Source organism: Petromyzon marinus, chromosome 66, assembly GCF_048934315.1.
Source record: "Petromyzon marinus isolate PM22_M1 ecotype Great Lakes invasive population chromosome 66, UKy_Petmar_22M1.pri1.0, whole genome shotgun sequence".
NCBI classification, from domain to species: domain Eukaryota; kingdom Metazoa; phylum Chordata; class Hyperoartia; order Petromyzontiformes; family Petromyzontidae; genus Petromyzon; species Petromyzon marinus.
Window position 1 is genome coordinate 6,288,306 of NC_133732.1, and position 21,988 is coordinate 6,310,293.

Sequence of the window (21,988 nt, forward strand, 5' to 3'; positions counted from 1 at the left end):
TCATATTCTTAGCTATTTCGGTAAAGTCACGTTGAAGGGAAACAATAGAATAATAAAATATATAAAATACAAATTCTCACGACGTTTCGACCATAACACAAACGGTTTTTCACACCTGATGACGACCGTTTGTGTTATGGTCGAAACGTCGTGAGAATTTTTATTGTTTTTATATATATTTTATTATTTTATTGTTTCCCTTCAACGTGACTTTACCGAAAGAGCTAAGAATATGATAACATTGTTCAGTAAATAATTATTTACTAATTAATTATTCAATTTCGATTTTAAGCTTTCGTGACTGCAGGGATTCATCTTCTGGGTTCGTTCGGGTAAAGTCACCGCCACGTAGAATGGAGATTTTAAAAAAAAAATTACCGAAAGAACCCAGAAGATAATGATTCAATATTGAGTAAATAATTCTAAAAACATAATTTAGCAAGTAACGATTAAATAATTATTTAGTGAATAAATGTTAAATATTTATTGAATAATGATTTACTAAATAATTATTTACTCAATATTTAAAGCCCCCCCCCACCCCCCTACCTTTGACCATAGAGGTAGAGGGGCATGGGCGGTGGATCCATGAATACAAAACGCAGTTGATGTTTGTTTTAGGATAACCTCTCGTGCCGTCCCCCACCCCGCAAACATTAAATACACACAAACCACCAGGCAGAGCCGCGTCTAACTCGACTCAGTGCGCTGTTGGTGGCGTCCCCTTCACGAGTCTCTGCGTCTGCGGCGTTCACCGTCAGCGGAAAGCCACGAGGTGAAAGATAATGGCCACGGAGCGAATTCACGGCGAGCGTCATTCACGGGCCGACCCCACTTTGAAGTGGGCGCCACGGTGGCTAGGAGATGTTGACTACCTCGCCTGGTGTACAGGAGGTCGTGGGTTCCACCACCATCATCATCATCATCATCACGGTGGCTAGGAGATGTTGACTACCTCGCCCGGTGTACAGGAGGTCGTGGGTTCCACCATCATCATCATCATCACGGTGGCTAGGAGATGTTGACTACCTCGCCAGGTGTACAGGAGGTCGTGGGTTCCACCACCACCATCATCATCACGGTGGCTAGGAGATGTTGACTACCTCGCCCGGTGTACAGGAGGTCGTGGGTTCCACCATCATCATCATCATCACGGTGGCTAGGAGATGTTGACTACCTCGCCCGGTGTACAGGAGGTCGTGGGTTCCACCATTATCATCATCACGGTGGCTAGGAGATGTTGACTACCTCGCCCGGTGCACAGGAGGTCGTGGGTTCCACCACCACCATCATCATCACGGTGGCTAGGAGATGTTGACTACCTCGCCTGGTGTACAGGAGGTCGTGGGTTCCACCACCACCATCATCACGGTGGCTAGGAGATGTTGACTACCTCGCCCGGTGTACAGGAGGTCGTGGGTTCCACCAACATCATCATCACGGTGGCTAGGAGATGTTAACTAACTCGCCTGGTGTACAGGAGGTCGTGGGTTCCACCATCATCATCACGGTGGCTAGCAGATGTTCACTACCTCGCCTGGTGTACAGGAGATCGTGGGTTCAATCCCGACCCCTGACGATTCCTGCTGCTGCTGTATATTTTGAGTCTGCGTCTCTCTCTCTCTCTCATCATCAACACGGTGGCTAGGAGATGTTGACTACCTCGCCTGGTGTACAGGAGGTCGTGGGTTCCACCACCACCATCACCACAGTGGCTAGGAGATGTTAACTAACTCGCCTGGTGTATAGGAAGTCGTGGGTTCCACCACCATCATCACGGTGGCTAGGAGATGTTGACTACCTCGCCTGGTGTACAGGAGGTCGTGGGTTCCACCATCATCATCATAACGGTGGCTAGGAGATGTTAACTTACTCGCCTGGTGTACAGGAGGTCGTGGGTTCCACCACCATCACCACGGTGGCTATGAGATGTTGACTACCTCGCCTGGTGTACAGGAGGTCGTGGGTTCTATCCCGACCCCTGACGCATGCCTGCTGCTGGATATGTGCAGTCTGCGTGTCTCTCTCTCTCTCTCCCCGTGGCCGTGTGGATTTTTCTCCGGGTCGTCCGATTTTTTTTTTACCGTCCACATTTAGAATGAACGCACATTCAGAGCGCCGCTCTCAGTGTCCACATGTTAATGAGCCGCTTCGTTGAGCTGCTATCGTTCGTGATGGCCAGGGTCACCTCTGATGAAGTGCTACGCAACAGCTCAGTGGGATCTTACGCCCGGTAAAATATAAAAAAAATAGTTTTACGGTTCAATAGACCCAGGTGAAGGTCGTATCGCGATCTGCCCAACAGAGGGCGTGAAAGCTGCGTTACCGAAGAGTCACCTCGCTTCATTGAAACATTGAACATTTTCACATTTAAATTCTAGATATAAGCAGACCGTGTCTACCTACCCTTGGCATATGCGTCTTTCTACGTGAGAAATAAATGTTTGTTCGTGTAGGTGGTGTCAAATTATGGAATCTTGTCAGGTATGCGGGTTCCTCGTCCAAATATATGAATTCTCATTCCGGTATCTGCAGTGCGCCGTGTTCATGGTGCAGTGTGTAGGGTGTTCATGGTGCAGTGTGTTCAGTGTGTAGGGTGTTCATGGTGCAGTGTGCAGGGTGTTAATGGTACAGCGTGTAGAGTGTTCATGGTGCAGCGTGAAGGGTGTTCATGGTGCAGTGTGTAGAGTGTTCATGGTGCAGTGTGTAGGGTGTTCATGGTGCAGTGTGCAGGATGTTCATGCTGCAGTGTGTAGGGTGTTCATGGTGCAGTGTGTAGGGTGTTCATGGTGCAGCGTGTAGGGTGTTCATGGTGCAGTGTGTAGGGTGTTCATGGTGCCGTGTGTAGGGTGTTCATGGTGCAGTGTGTAGGGTGTTCATGGTGCAGTGTGTAGGGTGTTCATGGTGCAGTGTGTACGGTGTTCATGGTGCAGTGTGTAGGGTGTTCATGGTGCAGTTTGTAGGGTGTTCATGGTGCAGTGTGTAGGGTGTTCATGGTGCAGTGTGTAGGGTGTTCATGGTGCAGTGTGTAGGGTGTTCATGGTGCAGCGTGTAGGGTGTTCATGGTGCAGTGTGTAGGGTGTTCATGGTGCAGTGTGCAGGGTGTTGATGGTGCAGTGTGTAGAGTGTTCATGGTGCAGTGTGCAGGGTGTTCATGGTGCAGTGTGTAGGGTGTTCATGGTGCAGTGTGTAGGGTGTTCATGGTGCAGTGTGTAGGGTGTTCATGGTGCAGTGTGTAGAGTGTTCATGGTGCGGTGTGTAGGGTGTTCATGGTGCAGTGTGTAGGGTGTTCATGGTGCAGTGTGTAGGGTGTTCATGGTGCAGTGTGTAGGGTGTTCATGGTGAAGTGTGTCCTTGGTGCAGTGTGTAGGGTGTTCATGGTGCAGTGTGTAAGGTGTTCATGGTGCAGTGTGTAGGGTGTTCATGGTGCAGTGTGTAGGGTGTTCATGGTGCAGTGTGTAGGGTGTTAATGGTACAGTGTGTAGGGTGTTCATGGTGCAGTGTGTAGGGTGTTCATGGTGCAGTGTGTAGGGTGTTCATGGTGCAGTGTGTAGGGTGTTCATGGTGCAGTGTGTAGGGTGTTCATGGTGCAGTGTGTAGGGTGTTCATGGTGCAGTGTGTAGGGTGTTCATGGTGCAGTGTGTAGGGTGTTCATGGTGCAGTGTGTAAGGTGTTCATGGTGCAGTGTGTAGTGTGTTCATGGTGCAGTGTGTAGGGTGTTCATGGTGCAGTGTGTAGGGTGTTCATGGTGCAGTGTGTAGGGTGTTCATGGTGCAGTGTGTAGGGTGTTCATAGTGCAGTGTGTAGGGTGTTCATGGTGCCGTGTGTAGGGTGTTCATGGTGCCGTGTGTAGGGTGTTCATGGTGTAGCGTGTAGGGTGTTCATGGTGCAGCGTGTAGGGTGTTCATGGTGCAGCGTGTAGGGTGTTCATGGTGCAGTGTGTAGGGTGTTCATGGTGCAGTGTGTAGGGTGTTAATGGTGCAGTGTGTAGGGTGTTCATGGTGCAGTGTGTAGGGTGTTCATGGTGCAGCGTGTAGGGTGTTCAGTGTGTAGGGTGTTCATGGTGCAGTGTGTAGAGTGTTCATGGTGCAGTGTGTAGGGTGTTCATGGTGCAGAGTGTAGGGTGTTCATGGTGCAGTGTGTTCATGGTGCAGTGTGCAGGGTGTTCATGGTGCAGAGTGTAGGGTGTTCATGGTGCAGTGTGTAGGGTGTTCATGGTGCATTGTGTAGGGTGTTCATGGTGCAGCGTGTAGGGTGTTCAGTGTGTAGGGTGTTCATGGTGCAGTGTGTAGAGTGTTCATGGTGCACCGTGTAGGGTGTTCATGGTGCAGTGTGTAGAGTGTTCAGCGTGTAGGGTGTTCATGGTGCAGTGTGTAGGGTGTTCATGGTGCACCGTGTAGGGTGTTCATGGTGCAGTGTGTAGGGTGTTCATGGTGCAGTGTGTAGAGTGTTCAGTGTGTAGGGTGTTCATGGTGCAGCGTGTAGGGTGTTCAGTGTGTAGGGTGTTCATGGTGCAGTGTGTAGGGTGTTCATGGTGCAGTGTGTAGGGTGTTCATGGTGCAGTGTGTAGGGTGTTCATGGTGCAGTGTGTAGGGTGTTCATGGTGCAGTGTGTAGGGTGTTCATGGTGAAGTGTGTCCATGGTGCAGTGTGTAGGGTGTTCATGGTGCAGTGTGTAGGGTGTTCATTGTGCAGTGTGTAGGGTGTTCATGGTGCAGTGTGTAGGGTGTTCATGGTGCAGTGTGTAGGGTGTTCATGGTGCAGTGTGTAGGGTGTTCATGGTGCAGTGTGTAGGGTGTTCATGGTGCAGTGTGTAGGGTGTCCAGTGTGTAGGGGTGTTCATGGTGCAGTGTGTAGGGTGTTCATGGTACAGTGTGCAGCCTGTCCATGGTACAGCGTGTAGGGTGTTCATGGTGCAGTGTGTAGTGTGTTCAGTGTGTAGGGTGTCCATGGTGCAGTCTGTAGAGATATGAACAAACCTGTCCGTATTTCCAGTTTGCCTGAGTCAGCCTGGTGAGCCATCTTACCCATTAGTCTCCTCCGTGTAGCCTGACTCTCACAACACTTCAAACAAAGACAAAGATCCCCCGTGTAGCCTGTAACAGACTGCTGAGGCAAGTGCTGTAAGCGAACAGCACCTATGAAGGCCGGCACTGTGGCACACGAGGGTGTGGGTGGCCAGCACCACGCCCGACCGCCTTTGTCTCCCCAGTGGCGACGTTTACTACACACCGCACCAGGTACTCATTTGAGGCTGAGTCGACCTAAAGAAGGCCCAGGACCGATTCAGAGAATCGTCACTGGTGATGGCCATGAGCGGGAATCGAACCCGTGTCACCGGGTTTGTAGCGCAGCGTAGCGCTAAGGGGCCGTCCATAAATGACGTCACGCGATTTTGGACGATTTTTTACCCCCCCCTCCCCCATCGTCACACGGCGTCAAATTTTTTAGACCCCCCCCCCTCAATATGACGTCACAAAGCTCTGCCCCCCCTCCTCCCCCAAACCATAAAACACGCTTCAAATCGCTTTAAACTATTGTTGTCATTGTAGTAGTTGCGTATTTAACGTGGCGCTGCAATCTGATGTTGTAGGAGAAAACATTTATTATAAAAAAGTCTCTTTAATTAAGTAGAACGTTTTGATTTAAAGCTTTCGTGACTGCAGTAATTCATATTCTTAGTTTTTTTGGTAAAGTCACGTTGAAGAGAAACAACAAAATAATAAAATATATATAAAACAATAAAAAATGCTTTTTATATATATTTTATTATTTTGTTGTTTCTCTTCAACGTGACTTTACCGAAAAAACTAAGAATATAAGTAGAACGTGTTGTCTATATTTCGATTTAAAGTTGCGCATTTTGATGTGACGTCACATTTCTCAACCCCCAACCCCCAACCCCCCCACTACACACGCTCACAACACACATACGCACACACGCGCACACACACAAACACACTAACTGTGGTTATTTTGAACACTGTAGTTGAACATGTTTGATTGTAATTAGCACGCGATGTTTACTTATTTGAACAATCTGTTTTCTATGCACCTCGTGCCTTTTTTTTATTGGTCTGGTTTTCATTTAAAGCCCTCTGGGGTTTCCCAACCTCATCCTGGGCCACGTTTCCACAGTTCTGCCTGTCACTTGTCTCGGTGCGTGAAACAGGTCCCTGCAGGGTGGGCTGGTAGGACAAGTCTCTGCGCTGTCCATTGCTGATTTTACACCCCAACAGCACGAGATTTCACTTCGTTAAAGTATTGAAAGGGGACGGACGGACGGACACATTAATCTATTGCAGGCTGGTACACTCAGTTCACAACTTCCTTCCTACCAGTATAAAGGATGTCAGAGACAAGAGAGTGACTCTCAATGACGTCACTCACGTGGTTAAATAAAGGATGTCGGTGACAAGAGAGTGACTCTCAATGACGTCACTCACGTGGTTAAATAAAGGATGTCGGTGACAAGAGAGTGACTCTCAATGACGTCACTCACGTGGTTAAATAAAGGATGACAGTCACGAGATTTCACTTCGTTAAAGTATTGAAAGGGGACGGACGGACGGACACATTAATCTATTGCAGGCTGGTACACTCAGTTTACAACTTCCTTCCTACCAGTATAAAGGATGTCAGTGACAGGAGAGTGACTCTCAATGACGTCACTCACGTGGTTAAATAAAGGATGTCAGTGACAAGAGAGTGACTCTCAATGACGTCACTCACGGGGTTAAATAAAGGATGACAGTGACAAGAGAGTGACTCTCAATGACGTCACTCACGTGGTTAAATAAAGGATGCCAGTGACAAGAGAGTGACTCTCAATGACGTCACTCACGTGGTTAAATAAAGGATGTCGGTGACAAGAGAGTGACTCTCAATGACGTCACTCACGTGGTTAAATAAAGGATGCCAGTGACAAGAGAGTGACTCTCAATGACGTCACTCACGTGGTTAAATAAAGGATGTCAGTGACAAGAGAGTGACTCTCAATGACGTCACTGACGTGGTTAAATAAAGGATGTCAGTGACAAGAGAGCGACTCTCAATGACGTCACTCACGTGGTTAAATAAAGGATGTCAGTGACAAGAGAGTGACTCTCAATGACGTCACTCACGTGGTTAAATAAAGGATGCCAGTGACAAGAGAGTGACTCTTAATGACGTCACTCACGTGGTTAAATAAAGGATGCCAGTGACAAGAGAGTGACCCTCAATGACGTCACTCACGTGGTTAAATAACGGATGTCAGTGACAAGAGAGTGACTCTCAATGACATCACTCACGTGGTTAAATAAAGGATGACAGTGACAAGAGAGTGACTCTCAATGACGTCACTCACGTGGTTAAATAAAGGATGTCAGTGACAAGAGAGTGACTCTCAATGACGTCACTCACGTGGTTAAATAAAGGATGTCAGTGACAAGAGAGTGACACTCAATGACGTCACTCACGTGGTTAAATAAAGGATGTCGGTGACAAGAGAGTGACTCTCAATGACGTCACTCACGTGGTTAAATAAAGGATGTCGGTGACAAGAGAGTGACTCTCAATGACGTCACTCACGTGGTTAAATAAAGGATGACAGTGACAAGAGAGTGACTCTCAATGACGTCACTCACGTGGTTAAATGAAGGATGCCAGCGACAAGAGAGTGACTCTCAATGACGTCACTCACGTGGTTAAATAAAGGATGACAGTCACACGAGATTTCACTTCGTTAAAGTATTGAAAGGGGACGGACGGACGGACACATTAATCTATTGCAGGCTGGTACACTCAGTTCACAACTTCCTTCCTACCAGTATAAAGGATGTCAGTGACAAGAGAGTGACTCTCAATGACGTCACTCACGTGGTTAAATAAAGGATGCCAGTGACAAGAGAGTGACTCTCAATGACGTCACTCACGTGGTTAAATAAAGGATGTCAGTGACAAGAGAGTGACTCTCAATGACGTCACGCACGTGGTTAAATAAAGGATGCCAGTGACAAGAGAGCGACTCTCAATGACGTCACGCACGTGGTTAAATAAAGGATGCCAGTGACAAGAGATTGACTCTCAATGACGTCACTCGCGTGGTTAAATAAAGTATGTCAGTGACAAGAGAGTGACTCTCAATGACGTCACTCACGGGGTTAAATAAAGGATTACAGTGACAAGAGAGTGACTCTCAATGACGTCACTCACGTGTTTAAATAAAGGATGCCAGTGACAAGAGAGTGACTCTCAATGACGTCACTCACGTGGTTAAATAAAGGATGGCAGTGTCAAGAGAGTGACTCTCAATGACGTCACTCACGTGGTTAAATAAAGGATGACAGTGACAAGAGAGTGACTCTCAATGACGTCACTCACGTGGTTAAATAAAGGATGTCCGTGACAAGAGAGTGACTCTCAATGACATCACTCACGTGGTTAAATAAAGGATGCCAGTGACAAGAGAGTGACTCTCAATGACGTCACTCACGTGGTTAAATAAAGGATGGCGGTGACAAGAGAGTGACTCTCGATGACGTCACTCACGCGGTTAAATAAAGGATGACAGTCACAAGAGAGTGACTCTCAATGACGTCACTCACGTGGTTAAATAAAGGATGACAGTCACACGAGATTTCACTTCGTTAAAGTATTGAAAGGGGACGGACGGACGGACACATTAATCTATTGCAGGCTGGTACACTCAGTTCACAACTTCCTTCCTACCAGTATAAAGGATGTCGGTGACAAGAGAGTGACTCTCAATGACGTCACCCACGTGGTTAAATAAAGGATGTCAGTGACAGGAGAGTGACTCTCAATGACGTCACTCACGTGGTTAAATAAAGGATGTCAGTGACAAGAGAGCGACTCTCAATGACGTCACTCACGGGGTTAAATAAAGGATGACAGTGACAAGAGAGTGACTCTCATTGACGTCACTCACGTGGTTAAATAAAGGATGTCAATGACAAGAGAGTGACTCTCAATGACGTCACTCACGTGGTTAAATAAAAGGATGTCAGTGACAAGAGAGTGACTCTCAATGACGTCACTCACGCGGTTAAATAAAGGATGTCAGTGACAAGAGAGTGACTCTCAATGACGTCACTCACGCGGTTAAATAAAGGATGCCAGTGACAAGAGAGTGACTCTCAATGACGTCACTCACGTGGTTAAATAAAGGATGACAGTCACACGAGATTTCACTTCGTTAAAGTATTGAAAGGGGACGGACGGGCGGACACATTAATCTATTGCAGGCTGGTACACTCAGTTCACAACTTCCTTCCTACCAGTATAAAGGATGTCGGTGACAAGAAAGTGACTCTCAATGGCGTCACTCACGTGGTTAAATAAAGGATGTCAGTGACAAGAGAGTGACTCTCAATGACGTCACTCACGTGGTTAAATAAAGAATGTCAGTGACAAGAGAGTGACTCTCAATAACGTCACTCACGTGGTTAAATAAAGAATGTCAGTGACAAGAGAGTGACTCTCAATGACGTCACTCACATGGTTAAATAAAGGATGGCAGTGACAAGAGAGCGACTCTCAATGACGTCACTCACGTGGTTAAATAAAGGATGTCAGTGACAAGAGAGTGACTCTCAATGACGTCACTCACGCGGTTAAATAAAGGATGCCGGTGACAAGAGAGTGACTCTCAATGACGTCACTCACGTGGTTAAATAAAGGATGGCAGTCACACGAGATTTCACTTCGTTAAAGTATTGAAAGGGGACGGACGGACGGACACATTAATCTATTGCAGGCTGGTACACTCAGTTCTACAACTTCCTTCCTACCAGTATAAAGGATGTCAGTGACAGGAGAGTGACTCTCAATGACGTCACTCACGTGGTTAAATAAAGGATGACAGTCACACGAGATTTCACTTCGTTAAAGTATTGAAAGGGGACGGACGGACGGACACATTAATCTATTGCAGGCTGGTACACTCAGTTCTACAACTTCCTTCCTACCAGTATAAAGGATGTCAGTGACAAGAGAGTGACTCTCTATGACGTCACTCACGTGGTTAAATAAAGGATGTCAGTGACAAGAGAGTGACTCTCAATGACGTCACTCACGTGGTTAAATAAAGGATGTCGGTGACAAGAGAGTGACTCTCAATGACGTCACTCACGTGGTTAAATAAAGGATGTCGGTGACAAGAGAGTGACTCTCAATGACGTCACTCACGTGGTTAAATAAAGGATGACAGTCACGAGATTTCACTTCGTTAAAGTATTGAAAGGGGACGGACGGACGGACACATTAATCTATTGCAGGCTGGTACACTCAGTTTACAACTTCCTTCCTACCAGTATAAAGGATGTCAGTGACAGGAGAGTGACTCTCAATGACGTCACTCACGTGGTTAAATAAAGGATGTCAGTGACAAGAGAGTTACTCTCAATGACGTCACTCACGGGGTTAAATAAAGGATGACAGTGACAAGAGAGTGACTCTCAATGACGTCACTCACGTGGTTAAATAAAGGATGTCAGTGACAAGAGAGTGACTCTCAATGACGTCACTCACGTGGTTAAATAAAGGATGACAGTGACAAGAGAGTGACTCTCGATGACGTCACTCACGTGGTTAAATAAAGGATGACAGTGACAAGAGAGTGACTCTCAATGACGTCACTCACGTGGTTAAATAAACTATGTCCGTGACAAGAGAGTGACTCTCAATGACGTCACTCACGTGGTTAAATAAAGGATGACAGTCACGAGATTTCACATCGTTAAAGTATTGAAAGGGGACGGACGGACGGACACATTAATCTATTGCAGGCTGGTACACTCAGTTTACAACTTCGTTCCTACCAGTATAAAGGATGTCAGTGACAGGAGAGTGACTCTCAATGACGTCACTCACGTGGTTAAATAAAGGATGTCAGTGACAAGAGAGTGACTCTCAATGACGTCACTCACGTGGTTAAATAAAGGATGTCGGTGACAAGAGAGTGACTCTCAATGACGTCACTCACGTGGTTAAATAAAGGATGTCGGTGACAAGAGAGTGACTCTCAATGACGTCACTCACGTGGTTAAATAAAGGATGACAGTCACGAGATTTCACTTCGTTAAAGTATTGAAAGGGGACGGACGGACAGACACATTAATCTATTGCAGGCTGGTACACTCAGTTTACAACTTCCTTCCTACCAGTATAAAGGATGTCAGTGACAGGAGAGTGACTCTCAATGACGTCACTCACGTGGTTAAATAAAGGATGTCAGTGACAAGAGAGTTACTCTCAATGACGTCACTCACGGGGTTAAATAAAGGATGACAGTGATAAGAGAGCGACTCTCAATGACGTCACTCACGTGGTTAAATAAAGGATGACAGTGACAAGAGAGTGACTCTCAATGACGTCACTCACGTGGTTAAATAAAGGATGACAGTGACAAGAGAGTGACTCTCGATGACGTCACTCACGTGGTTAAATAAAGGATGACAGTGACAAGAGAGTGACTCTCAATGACGTCACTCACGTGGTTAAATAAAGGATGTCCGTGACAAGAGAGTGACTCTCAATGACGTCACTCACGTGGTTAAATAAAGGATGACAGTCACGAGATTTCACTTCGTTAAAGTATTGAAAGGGGACGGACGGACGGACACATTAATCTATTGCAGGCTGGTACACTCAGTTTACAACTTCCTTCCTACCAGTATAAAGGATGTCAGTGACAGGAGAGTGACTCTCAATGACGTCACTCACGTGGTTAAATAAAGTATGTCAGTGACAAGAGAGTGACTCTCAATGACGTCACTCACGGGGTTAAATAAAGGATTACAGTGACAAGAGAGTGACTCTCAATGACGTCACTCACGTGGTTAAATAAAGGATGCCAGTGACAAGAGAGTGACTCTCAATGACGTCACTCACGTGGTTAAATAAAGGATGGCAGTGACAAGAGAGTGACTCTCAATGACGTCACTCGCGTGGTTAAATAAAGGATGACAGTGACAAGAGAGTGACTCTCAATGACGTCACTCACGTGGTTAAATAAAGGATGTCCGTGACAAGAGAGTGACTCTCAATGACATCACTCACGTGGTTAAATAAAGGATGTAAGTGACAAGAGAGTGACTCTCAATGACGTCACTCACGTGGTTAAATAAAGAATGTCAGTGACAAGAGAGTGACTCTCAATGACGTCACTCACGCGGTTAAATAAAGGATGCCGGTGACAAGAGAGTGACTCTCAATGACGTCACTCACGCGGTTAAATCAAGGATGGCAGTCACACGAGATTTCACTTCGTTAAACTATTGAAAGGGGTCGGACGGACGGACGGACACATTAATCTATTGCAGGCTGGTACACTCAGTTCACAACTTCCTTCCTACCAGTATAAAGGATGTCGGTGACAAGAGAGTGACTCTCAATGACGTCACTCACGCGGTTAAATAAAGGATGTCAGTGACAAGAGAGCGACTCTCAATGTCGTCACTCACGCGGTTAAATAAAGGATGACAGTCACAAGAGAGTGACTCTCAATGACGTCACTCACGTGGTTAAATAAAGGATGTCAGTGACAAGAGAGTGACTCTCAAAGACGTCACTCACGTGGTTAAATAAAGGATGGCAGTCACACGAGATTTCACTTCGTTAAAGTATTGAAAGGGGACGGACGGACGGACACATTAATCTATTGCAGGCTGGTACACTCAGTTCACAACTTCCTTCCTACCAGTATAAAGGATGTCAGTGACAAGAGAGTGACTCTCAATGACGTCACTCACGCGGTTAAATAAAGGATGACAGTGACAAGAGAGTGACTCTCAATGACGTCACTCACGTGGTTAAATAAAGGATGTCCGTGACAAGAGAGTGACTCTCAATGACGTCACTCACGTGGTTAAATAAAGGATGACAGTCACGAGATTTCACTTCGTTAAAGTATTGAAAGGGGACGGACGGACGGACACATTAATCTATTGCAGGCTGGTACACTCAGTTTACAACTTCCTTCCTACCAGTATAAAGGATGTCAGTGACAGGAGAGTGACTCTCAATGACGTCACTCACGTGGTTAAATAAAGTATGTCAGTGACAAGAGAGTGACTCTCAATGACGTCACTCACGGGGTTAAATAAAGGATTACAGTGACAAGAGAGTGACTCTCAATGACGTCACTCACGTGGTTAAATAAAGGATGCCAGTGACAAGAGAGTGACTCTCAATGACGTCACTCACGTGGTTAAATAAAGGATGGCAGTGACAAGAGAGTGACTCTCAATGACGTCACTCGCGTGGTTAAATAAAGGATGACAGTGACAAGAGAGTGACTCTCAATGACGTCACTCACGTGGTTAAATAAAGGATGTCCGTGACAAGAGAGTGACTCTCAATGACATCACTCACGTGGTTAAATAAAGGATGTAAGTGACAAGAGAGTGACTCTCAATGACGTCACTCACGTGGTTAAATAAAGAATGTCAGTGACAAGAGAGTGACTCTCAATGACGTCACTCACGCGGTTAAATAAAGGATGCCGGTGACAAGAGAGTGACTCTCAATGACGTCACTCACGCGGTTAAATCAAGGATGGCAGTCACACGAGATTTCACTTCGTTAAACTATTGAAAGGGGTCGGACGGACGGACGGACACATTAATCTATTGCAGGCTGGTACACTCAGTTCACAACTTCCTTCCTACCAGTATAAAGGATGTCGGTGACAAGAGAGTGACTCTCAATGACGTCACTCACGCGGTTAAATAAAGGATGTCAGTGACAAGAGAGCGACTCTCAATGTCGTCACTCACGCGGTTAAATAAAGGATGACAGTCACAAGAGAGTGACTCTCAATGACGTCACTCACGTGGTTAAATAAAGGATGTCAGTGACAAGAGAGTGACTCTCAAAGACGTCACTCACGTGGTTAAATAAAGGATGGCAGTCACACGAGATTTCACTTCGTTAAAGTATTGAAAGGGGACGGACGGACGGACACATTAATCTATTGCAGGCTGGTACACTCAGTTTACAACTTCCTTCCTACCAGTATAAAGGATGTCAGTGACAAGAGAGTGACTCTCAATGACGTCACTCACGCGGTTAAATAAAGGATGACAGTGACAAGAGAGTGACTCTCAATGACGTCACTCACGTGGTTAAATAAAGGGTGTCAGTGACAAGAGAGTGACTCTCAATGACGTCACTCGCGTGGTTAAATAAAGGATGACAGTCAACGGAGATTTCACTTCGTTAAAGTATTGAAAGGGGACGGACGGACGGACAGACACATTAATCTATTGCAGGCTGGTACACTCAGTTCACAACTTCCTTCCTACCAGTATAAAGGATGTCAGTGACAAGAGAGTGACTCTCAATGACGTCACTCACGTGGTTAAATAAAGGATGTCAGTGACAAGAGGGTGACTCTCAATGACGTCACTCACGCGGTTAAATAAAGGATGCCAGTGACAAGAGAGTGACTCTCAATGACGTCACGCACGTGGTTAAATAAAGGATGACAGTCACACGAGATTTCACTTCGTTAAAGTATTGAAAGGGGACGGACGGACGGACACATTAATCTATTGCAGGCTGGTACACTCAGTTCACAACTTCCTTCCTACCAGTATAAAGGATGTCAGTGACAAGAGAGTGACTCTCAATGACGTCACTCACGTGGTTAAATAAAGGATGTCGGTGACAAGAGAGTGACTCTCAATGACGTCACTCACGTGGTTAAATAAAGGATGTCAGTGACAAGAGAGTGACTCTCAATGACGTCACTCACGTGGTTAAATAAAGGATGTCAGTGACAAGAGAGTGACTCTCAATGACGTCACTCACGCGGTTAAATAAAGGATGCCAGTGACAAGAGAGTGACTCTCAATGACGTCACTCACGTGGTTAAATAAAGGATGGCAGTCACACGAGATTTCACTTCGTTAAAGTATTGAAAGGGGTCGGACGGACGGACGGACACATTAATCTATTGCAGGCTGGTACACTCAGTTTACAACTTCCTTCCTACCAGTATAAAGGATGTCAGTGACAAGAGAGTGACTCTCAATGACGTCACGCACGTGGTTAAATAAAGGATGTCAGTGACACGAGATTTCACTTCGTTAAAGTATTGAAAGGGGACGGACGGACGGACACATTAATCTATTGCAGGCTGGTACACTCAGTTCACAACTTCCTTCCTACCAGTATAAAGGATGTCGGTTACAAGAGAGTGACTCTCAATGACGTCACTCACGCGGTTAAATAAAGGATGGCAGTGACAAGAGAGTGACTCTCAATGACGTCACTCGCGCGGTTAAATAAAGGATGACAGTGACAAGAGAGTGACTTTCAGTGACGTCACTCACGCGGTTAAATAAAGGATGCCAGTGACAAGAGAGTGACTCTCAATGACGTCACTCACGCGGTTAAATAAAGGATGACAGTCACACGAGATTTCACTTCGTTAAAGTATTGAAAGGGGACGGACGGACGGACACATTAATCTATTGCAGGCTGGTACACTCAGTTCACAACATCCTTCATACCAGTATAAAGGATGTCAGTGACAAGAGAGTGTCTCTCAATGACGTCACTCACGCGGTTAAATAAAGGATGGCAGTCACACGAGATTTCACTTCGTTAAAGTATTGAAAGGGGTCGGACGGACGGACGGACACATTAATCTATTGCAGGCTGGTACGCTCAGTTCACAACTTCCTTCCTACCAGTATAAACAATACACTACAATGCAACTTGGTCAGTTGGCGGGCAAGGCGATGGCGGGGGATGAACACCACGCCAACTCCGCTTGGCCGGTAAGTTTGAAAACGGGGTGCACGTGTGGCGTAGGCTCGGCATCCGGCGGCAGGACGCGTACTAACTACTAACTTTGCATGCTTTGCATGCATGCTTTGACTCAAAGCGCTTTGACTCAAAGCGCTCGTGACTGCAGGGATTCATATTCTTTTGGTCTTTTCGGGTAAAGGTCACGGAAGATAGAAAAAAAAAGAATGAAAATAAAATAATGAAAATAAAGTGAATAAAAAATTATATTCACTTTATTATCAAAGTTTATTATAAAAAAAATATTCACTTAATTTTAATTTTATTACTATTTTATTGTTATCATCTTTTCGATCTACGTGACTTTACCGAAAGACCCAAACAAAATTTGCACGTTTTGTTGTTGTTGTTATTGTTGTTGTTGTCGTAAACACAAGCCCCGAACCGCTTTGGCCATTTCTCTATCCACGCGCGCAACCACGTGCACCTTTGAGAAATGCGATTCGTCGCACATTTGCGGTCCTCTCGACGTCCGGTGGCTGTGGCAAGTGCGGAGCCAACCAGACAATGGGGGGGGGGGGTGGGCGGTGGCAATGGTACAATAGGGGGCGTGGCATGATGTCCGAACCACACCCCCACATCCCGCACGGCTCAGCGTCCTCCCTCTTAAGGATCTGCTTGCCGTGATTTTGGACACGGCAGTTGCAGGTGAATAAGTCGATGCGCTTTCGGGGATTATTGGGCTGGCACAACTGACTCTGGCCCACGTCTCGCTTTACCGCATCTCACTGTCGCAGGACAAGGATGCACTTCCTGTGGTCGCTACTTGCGGCGACTCTTCTCAGCGCGCTGGCAGAGCTGCAGTCCCCCACAGTTCAAGGCTGTTGCTCGGGGCAGAATGGAGTGCCGGGGATTCCAGGAAATCCTGGGCAGCCTGGTCCCATGGGCAGGGATGGAAGAGACGGTAAGAGGGTGTACAGCGAGCAATCCGTCGTCGCACAGACACGGAAACAACCGAGGCAGCGCGCACATGCAGAGACACCCCGAGCGAGAGACGCGCGCACCAAGACAAACAGAAGGACATCGGGGCTGTGCCGAGGCCTTAAATAGAGAGGGTGGCGGAGGGGCCGGGGCAGAGAGAGGCCTGGGGGAGGCGGCCACCGAGGGGACGAGGAGGGAGCAGTGTGGAATTCCGGACCATAGTGGCCGGAGGAGAGACAATGGTCTAGAGCAGGAGAATCGAAAGTTTGAAAAAGCATTCTTAGAGCAAGAAAATGGTTTAGAGCAAGAAAATTGAAAGTTTGAGAAATAATTATTACTACCTGATGATGGCTCCCTGTGTTGCAACCGAAACGTCGTATTCTATTATTATTATTTGATTTTATTTTATTTTCTACGTGACTTTACCAAAAGAACCAAAGAGGAATTCCTGCAGTCACGAACGCTTCAAATCTAGCATGAGCTCTACACGATGCGCTAATCAAAGTTCCGCTTGTTCAGCTCTTCTGCGCATTTGTGCTCGCTGCGCTTGGACGACGTGACAACAGAGTCGCCAAAAATAAATCAATCAATTACGATTTTTACTTCTCTCTTATTTCGGACCCTGGGGTCCCGCCATAAGGTTCAATTGTAATATTATAACATTGACATTAGACACTGTAACAAAAATATGAATTTGTGTTGTGGGATTTGCAGGTTTGTCTGGACCAAAAGGTGATCCCGGTGCTGTAGGAAGCCGAGGCGAACCAGGTAAACGCTTAGCCAGTAACGTTTTATACTTTGGTGAAATTATAGACTTGAGCGTCAACTGGAAAGGGACCACTTCCCAATGTGGTATCGACTGCAAACCGTCACAGCAATTTTGTGACAGTTTCCACCTGAAGACGGAAGCTTGTGTTGCCTCCGAAACGTCGTGATTTAATTTAGTTGTTTTCATTTATTTCATTTTATAGATTTTTTTTTTACCTACGTGACTTTACCGAAAAAAAAAGAGTATGAATCCTTGCGGTCACAAAAGCTTCAAATCTAGAAGAAAAAAAAAACTTGGTATACTTATCTCATACTGATGACAATACTATATTCTATCATAAAAAAATATATATATATTTTTAAACATTATATTTTTTATATGTTATGTTTCGGCGTGGGTCTAATTGTCCACGCTCAACTGACGTTGGCTGTAATTGGCCACGGTCCCCCTTACGTTGTGGCCAAGCTTCGGGCCACTTCCTGGAGTCGTGGAGTTCTGCCATTACTTGTACGGTACATTTTATAAAAGCGTGTTTAAAAAAAAGTTTTGTTTTTTTAAATATTACTTATCTTTTTTAAATGTTGGGATGTATTTGACAGTGATACCCACACCATCCCGCTCTGTGCCTCCCTCGCCACCCTGCGTTGCCCAGTCTCGCTCTCTCCATCCTGCTACCTTCTCACTCCCTTCCTATGGAACCAACTCCCCTTAGAGTACACAGAGCAACCATCTTCACTACAGCAAAAACAACAACTACAGGCTGCAGCTTCCGCTACTTCCCCTAAACCCCTATGACTACCCCTATCAATACGACCCCAACCCCTATTATTACCCCTCTCACTATCCTTATCACTACCCCAACCCCTATCACTACCCCAACCCCTATCACCACCCCAACCCCTATCACTACCCCAACCCTATCACTACCCCAAAGCCTATCACTACCCCAAGGCCTATCACTACCCCAACCCCTATCACTACCCCAACCCCCATCACTACCCCAACCCTTATCACTACCCCAAAGCCTATCACTACCCCAACCCCTATCACTACCCCAACCCCTATTACTACCCCAACCCCTATCACTACCCCTACCCCTATCACTACCCTAACCGCTATCACTACTCCAACTCCAATCACTACCCCAACCCCTATCACTACCCCAACCCCTATCACTACCCCAACCCCTATCACTACCCCAAAGCCTATCACTACCCCAACCCCTATCACTACCCCAACCCCCATCACTACCCCAACCCTTATCACTACCCCAAAGCCTATCACTACCCCTATCACTACCCCAACCCCTATTACTACCCCAACCCCTATCACTACCCCTATCACTACCCTAACCGCTATCACTACTCCAACTCCAATCACTACCCCAACCCCTATCACTACCCCAACCCCTATCACTACCCCAACCCCTATCACTACCCCTATCACTACCACTACTCCAACCCCTATCACTACCCCAACCCCTATCACTACCCCAACCCTATCACTACCACAAACCCGCCTGTTACCTCTCCCGCCTGTTATCCTGTCACCACAACTGCACCATCACTATTTTTATCTGCAATTTGTATAATTGTTTTTGTAAAGCACCTTGCAATATGGTACTGCTATATGAATATAGACACGATATATAACGTAAGACGCACAGCCTACCACTTTTCTTTTTTAAAAACGTTGCGTGATCTTTAACGTCCACCTGTGAAGTAGCTCGATACTCCCGCAGTATTGACCAGGGCAGCCGTGGGGCTCCAACCGCGAACCTCTGGGACAACAAACGGCAAATCTCCTAGCCACGTGGCTAGAAGATGTTAACTACCTCGCCTGGTGTACAGGAGGTCGTCGGTTCAGGTCCAAACTCTGACGCCTGCTGCTGTATATTTGGAGTCTGTGTGTTCTCCATGTTGGCCGTTATAAATTTCTACTGGATGATAAGCCACTTCGTTGAGCTATCACTTGTATAAGCCAGGTTGCTTATAAAAAACTAGGCTTTATAGCTCAGTGGGCCTTAACTGGCAAAATATAACTGTTGATATTTAAAGTACATCACTATGTATATGTTTACATAGTTACACAGGAAGTATAATAACAAAGCATTTTGTGTTATTTATTTACGTATTTAAGGATTTCCCGGAAAGGCCGGGCCAATCGGACCTCCAGGACTTCCCGGGCCGAAGACAGACAACATAGACTTTTCCACGCTGCCAAAGTCAGCCTTCACTGCCAAGATTTCCTCCTCGAAGCCTCCAGCAGGTTCACCCATTAAGTACGACATCGTCATCTCGAATGAGCAAAACCACTACAATCCCTTAACTGGAAAGTTCACATGCGTTCATCCCGGCACCTACTACTTTGTGATACACGCACACGTTCGCGAAACCACCATATGTCTGTCCATCATGAAGAATGGGAGCAAGATCTCCAATAGTTGCATTGACTTTCATGCTGCTATTCATTCCATGGCCATGAGCGGGGGTTCAGTGCTGAAGCTGAAGGAAGGAGATGAGGTGTGGGTTCAATCGCAAAGCCCTTACATTGGTCTCTATTTCCAACCCGGTTATCGCGACAGCACTTTTACAGGTTTTCTCTTGTTTCCCGACTAGGAAAAGAGTACACACGGCGGAAATCTATAAAACTTCCGATTCACAATCTAAATAATTACGTACTTAACTTGTACACTACTGCTATGCGAAATCCAATTTTAGAAAAGTCGTTTGGGAAGCCGGAGGCCCTCGCCTTTAAGTGGCATGCGGAGGAGAGACACGTGAAGGACAGCTCCTCTTCATAATGTAAAGTAAGCCGTTCCCCCTCGTTCGTTCATCACTAAATGTGGTGACTGACAACCAGGGCAGAGATTTTTCCCGCACCTTCCGACGAGCACGATTGGCTACAGTATGGTGCGAAAGAAGTTAAACATACGTAGAACTACATGCGTACGTACAGAGAGCTGACGCTCAATCAGAAGAACGCGGCGGCTGAGCCGGAGTGGGGGAATCACAGCGGAGGAGGGTGACCATGGGAATGGCTGTGCTTTTGAGGAAGGCCGTGGCTGAGTGGGAATGTGGGGAATCACAGTGGAGGAGGGTGACCATGGGAATGGCTGTGCTTTTGAGGAAGGCCGTGGCTGAGTGGGAACGTGGGTAATCACAGGGAAGGGGTGACCGTGGGAATCGCTGTGCTTTTGAGGAAGGCCGTGGCTGAGTTGGAACGTGGGGAATCACAGTGGAGGAGGGTGACCATGGGAATGGCTGTGCTTTCGAGGAACGCTGTGTCTGAGTGGGAATGTGGGGAATCACAGTAGCAGAGGGTGATGATGGGCATAGCTGTGCTTTTGAGGAACGCCGTGGCTAAGCGGGAATGTGGGGAATCGCATGCAAGGGGTGACGTTGGGAAAGGCTGTGCTTTCGAGGAACGCGGTGCGGAGAGAGTGAAATGGAAGAATATGTGAGACAGCGGAGGCAAGACCAGAGCATGGGTAAATATTTAATTTAACAACATATTTCCACGTCTCCGATCGGCACAGTTGGATAGGAAAAGTGCGAAAGACCGTCGCTATACAGTAAGTACATACAACATTTAAATGGATGTCTTTTTTTTGGGGGGGGGGGGGGATTTCGTAATACGGTTGCAAATGACGACGAGATACACTCGTGTGAAAATAAAAGTATCCGAAAACGGAGTTGATGACTGCAATTCGGTCAATGCACTGGCGACACTCAGTGTACAGCGACATGCATTCCCTCCACTTAGAACACACCCAAGAAGAAGAATAAGAAACCGGCGTAACCAAACAACACGGGAACACTGAATGCACGGGCGAAGCAAATCGAGAAGCTATCGACGAGGCGCAACGCATCACACAAAGGGGAGAACGGCGCTGAAACCAGGGGGACCTGAGACTGAGTTGAAGACGAACCCTTGAGGCAGATAGCGGACCCCCCCACCAAGGGACGACGGGAGTCGGGGACAGGTGGGAGCGAGAGGAGGATCGCGAGTTACAAGCAGAGGCAGAGGAGACAGCCACCGTGCGACGTAACACGACCCAAGCGACCCGTATCTGACAAGGGTGAGAGGCAGCGGTCGAGGGTGCTCGTCTAAATTTCGCTTTGAAGCTTTCGTGACTGCAAGGATGATTCGTCTTCTTTGGTTCTTTCGGTAAAGTCACCGCCGTGTAGAATGAGAATAAAATAACAAAATTGATAAAATAAAATAACACAATAAAATTCAAAATCAAATTCAAATATCAATTTTGTTATTTTATTATCATTCTACGTGGTGACTTTACCGAAAGAACCAAAGAAGATGAATCCTTGCAGTCACGAAAAAGCTTTAAATCGATTTAAAGCTTTTTCGTGACTGCAAGGATTAATCTTTAAATCGATTTGAAGATTTCGTGACTGCAAGGATTAATCTTCTTTGTTTTTTTCGGTAAAGTCACCACCACGTAGAATGAAAGCAAAATAAT

The 21,988-nt window shown here is 46.4% G+C and overlaps 1 protein-coding gene across 1 annotated transcript; it reads left to right on the top strand.

Moving 5' to 3' along the window:
* The first annotated feature begins 649 nt into the window (after positions 1–649).
* Positions 650–21,202, top strand: LOC116956644 (complement C1q tumor necrosis factor-related protein 5-like). The gene is made up of 4 exons (XM_076054474.1): positions 650–775; positions 16,556–16,722; positions 17,454–17,507; positions 19,648–21,202. Exons 2-4 carry the CDS (start codon positions 16,563–16,565, stop codon positions 20,124–20,126), a joined length of 693 nt encoding a protein of 230 aa, XP_075910589.1. The 5' UTR covers positions 650–775; positions 16,556–16,562; the 3' UTR covers positions 20,127–21,202.
* The last annotated feature ends 786 nt before the right edge of the window (positions 21,203–21,988 follow it).

Bases quoted from the DNA above. Each gene is read 5' to 3' on its own strand.
- LOC116956644 (XM_076054474.1), top strand. From the start codon at position 16,563: ATGCACTTCCTGTGGTCGCTACTTGCGGCGACTCTTCTCAGCGCGCTG. The intron at 16,723-17,453 runs GTAAGAGGGTGT...TGGGATTTGCAG, and splicing joins GGGCAGGGATGGAAGAGACG to GTTTGTCTGGACCAAAAGGT. The intron at 17,508-19,647 runs GTAAACGCTTAG...TACGTATTTAAG, and splicing joins AGGAAGCCGAGGCGAACCAG to GATTTCCCGGAAAGGCCGGG.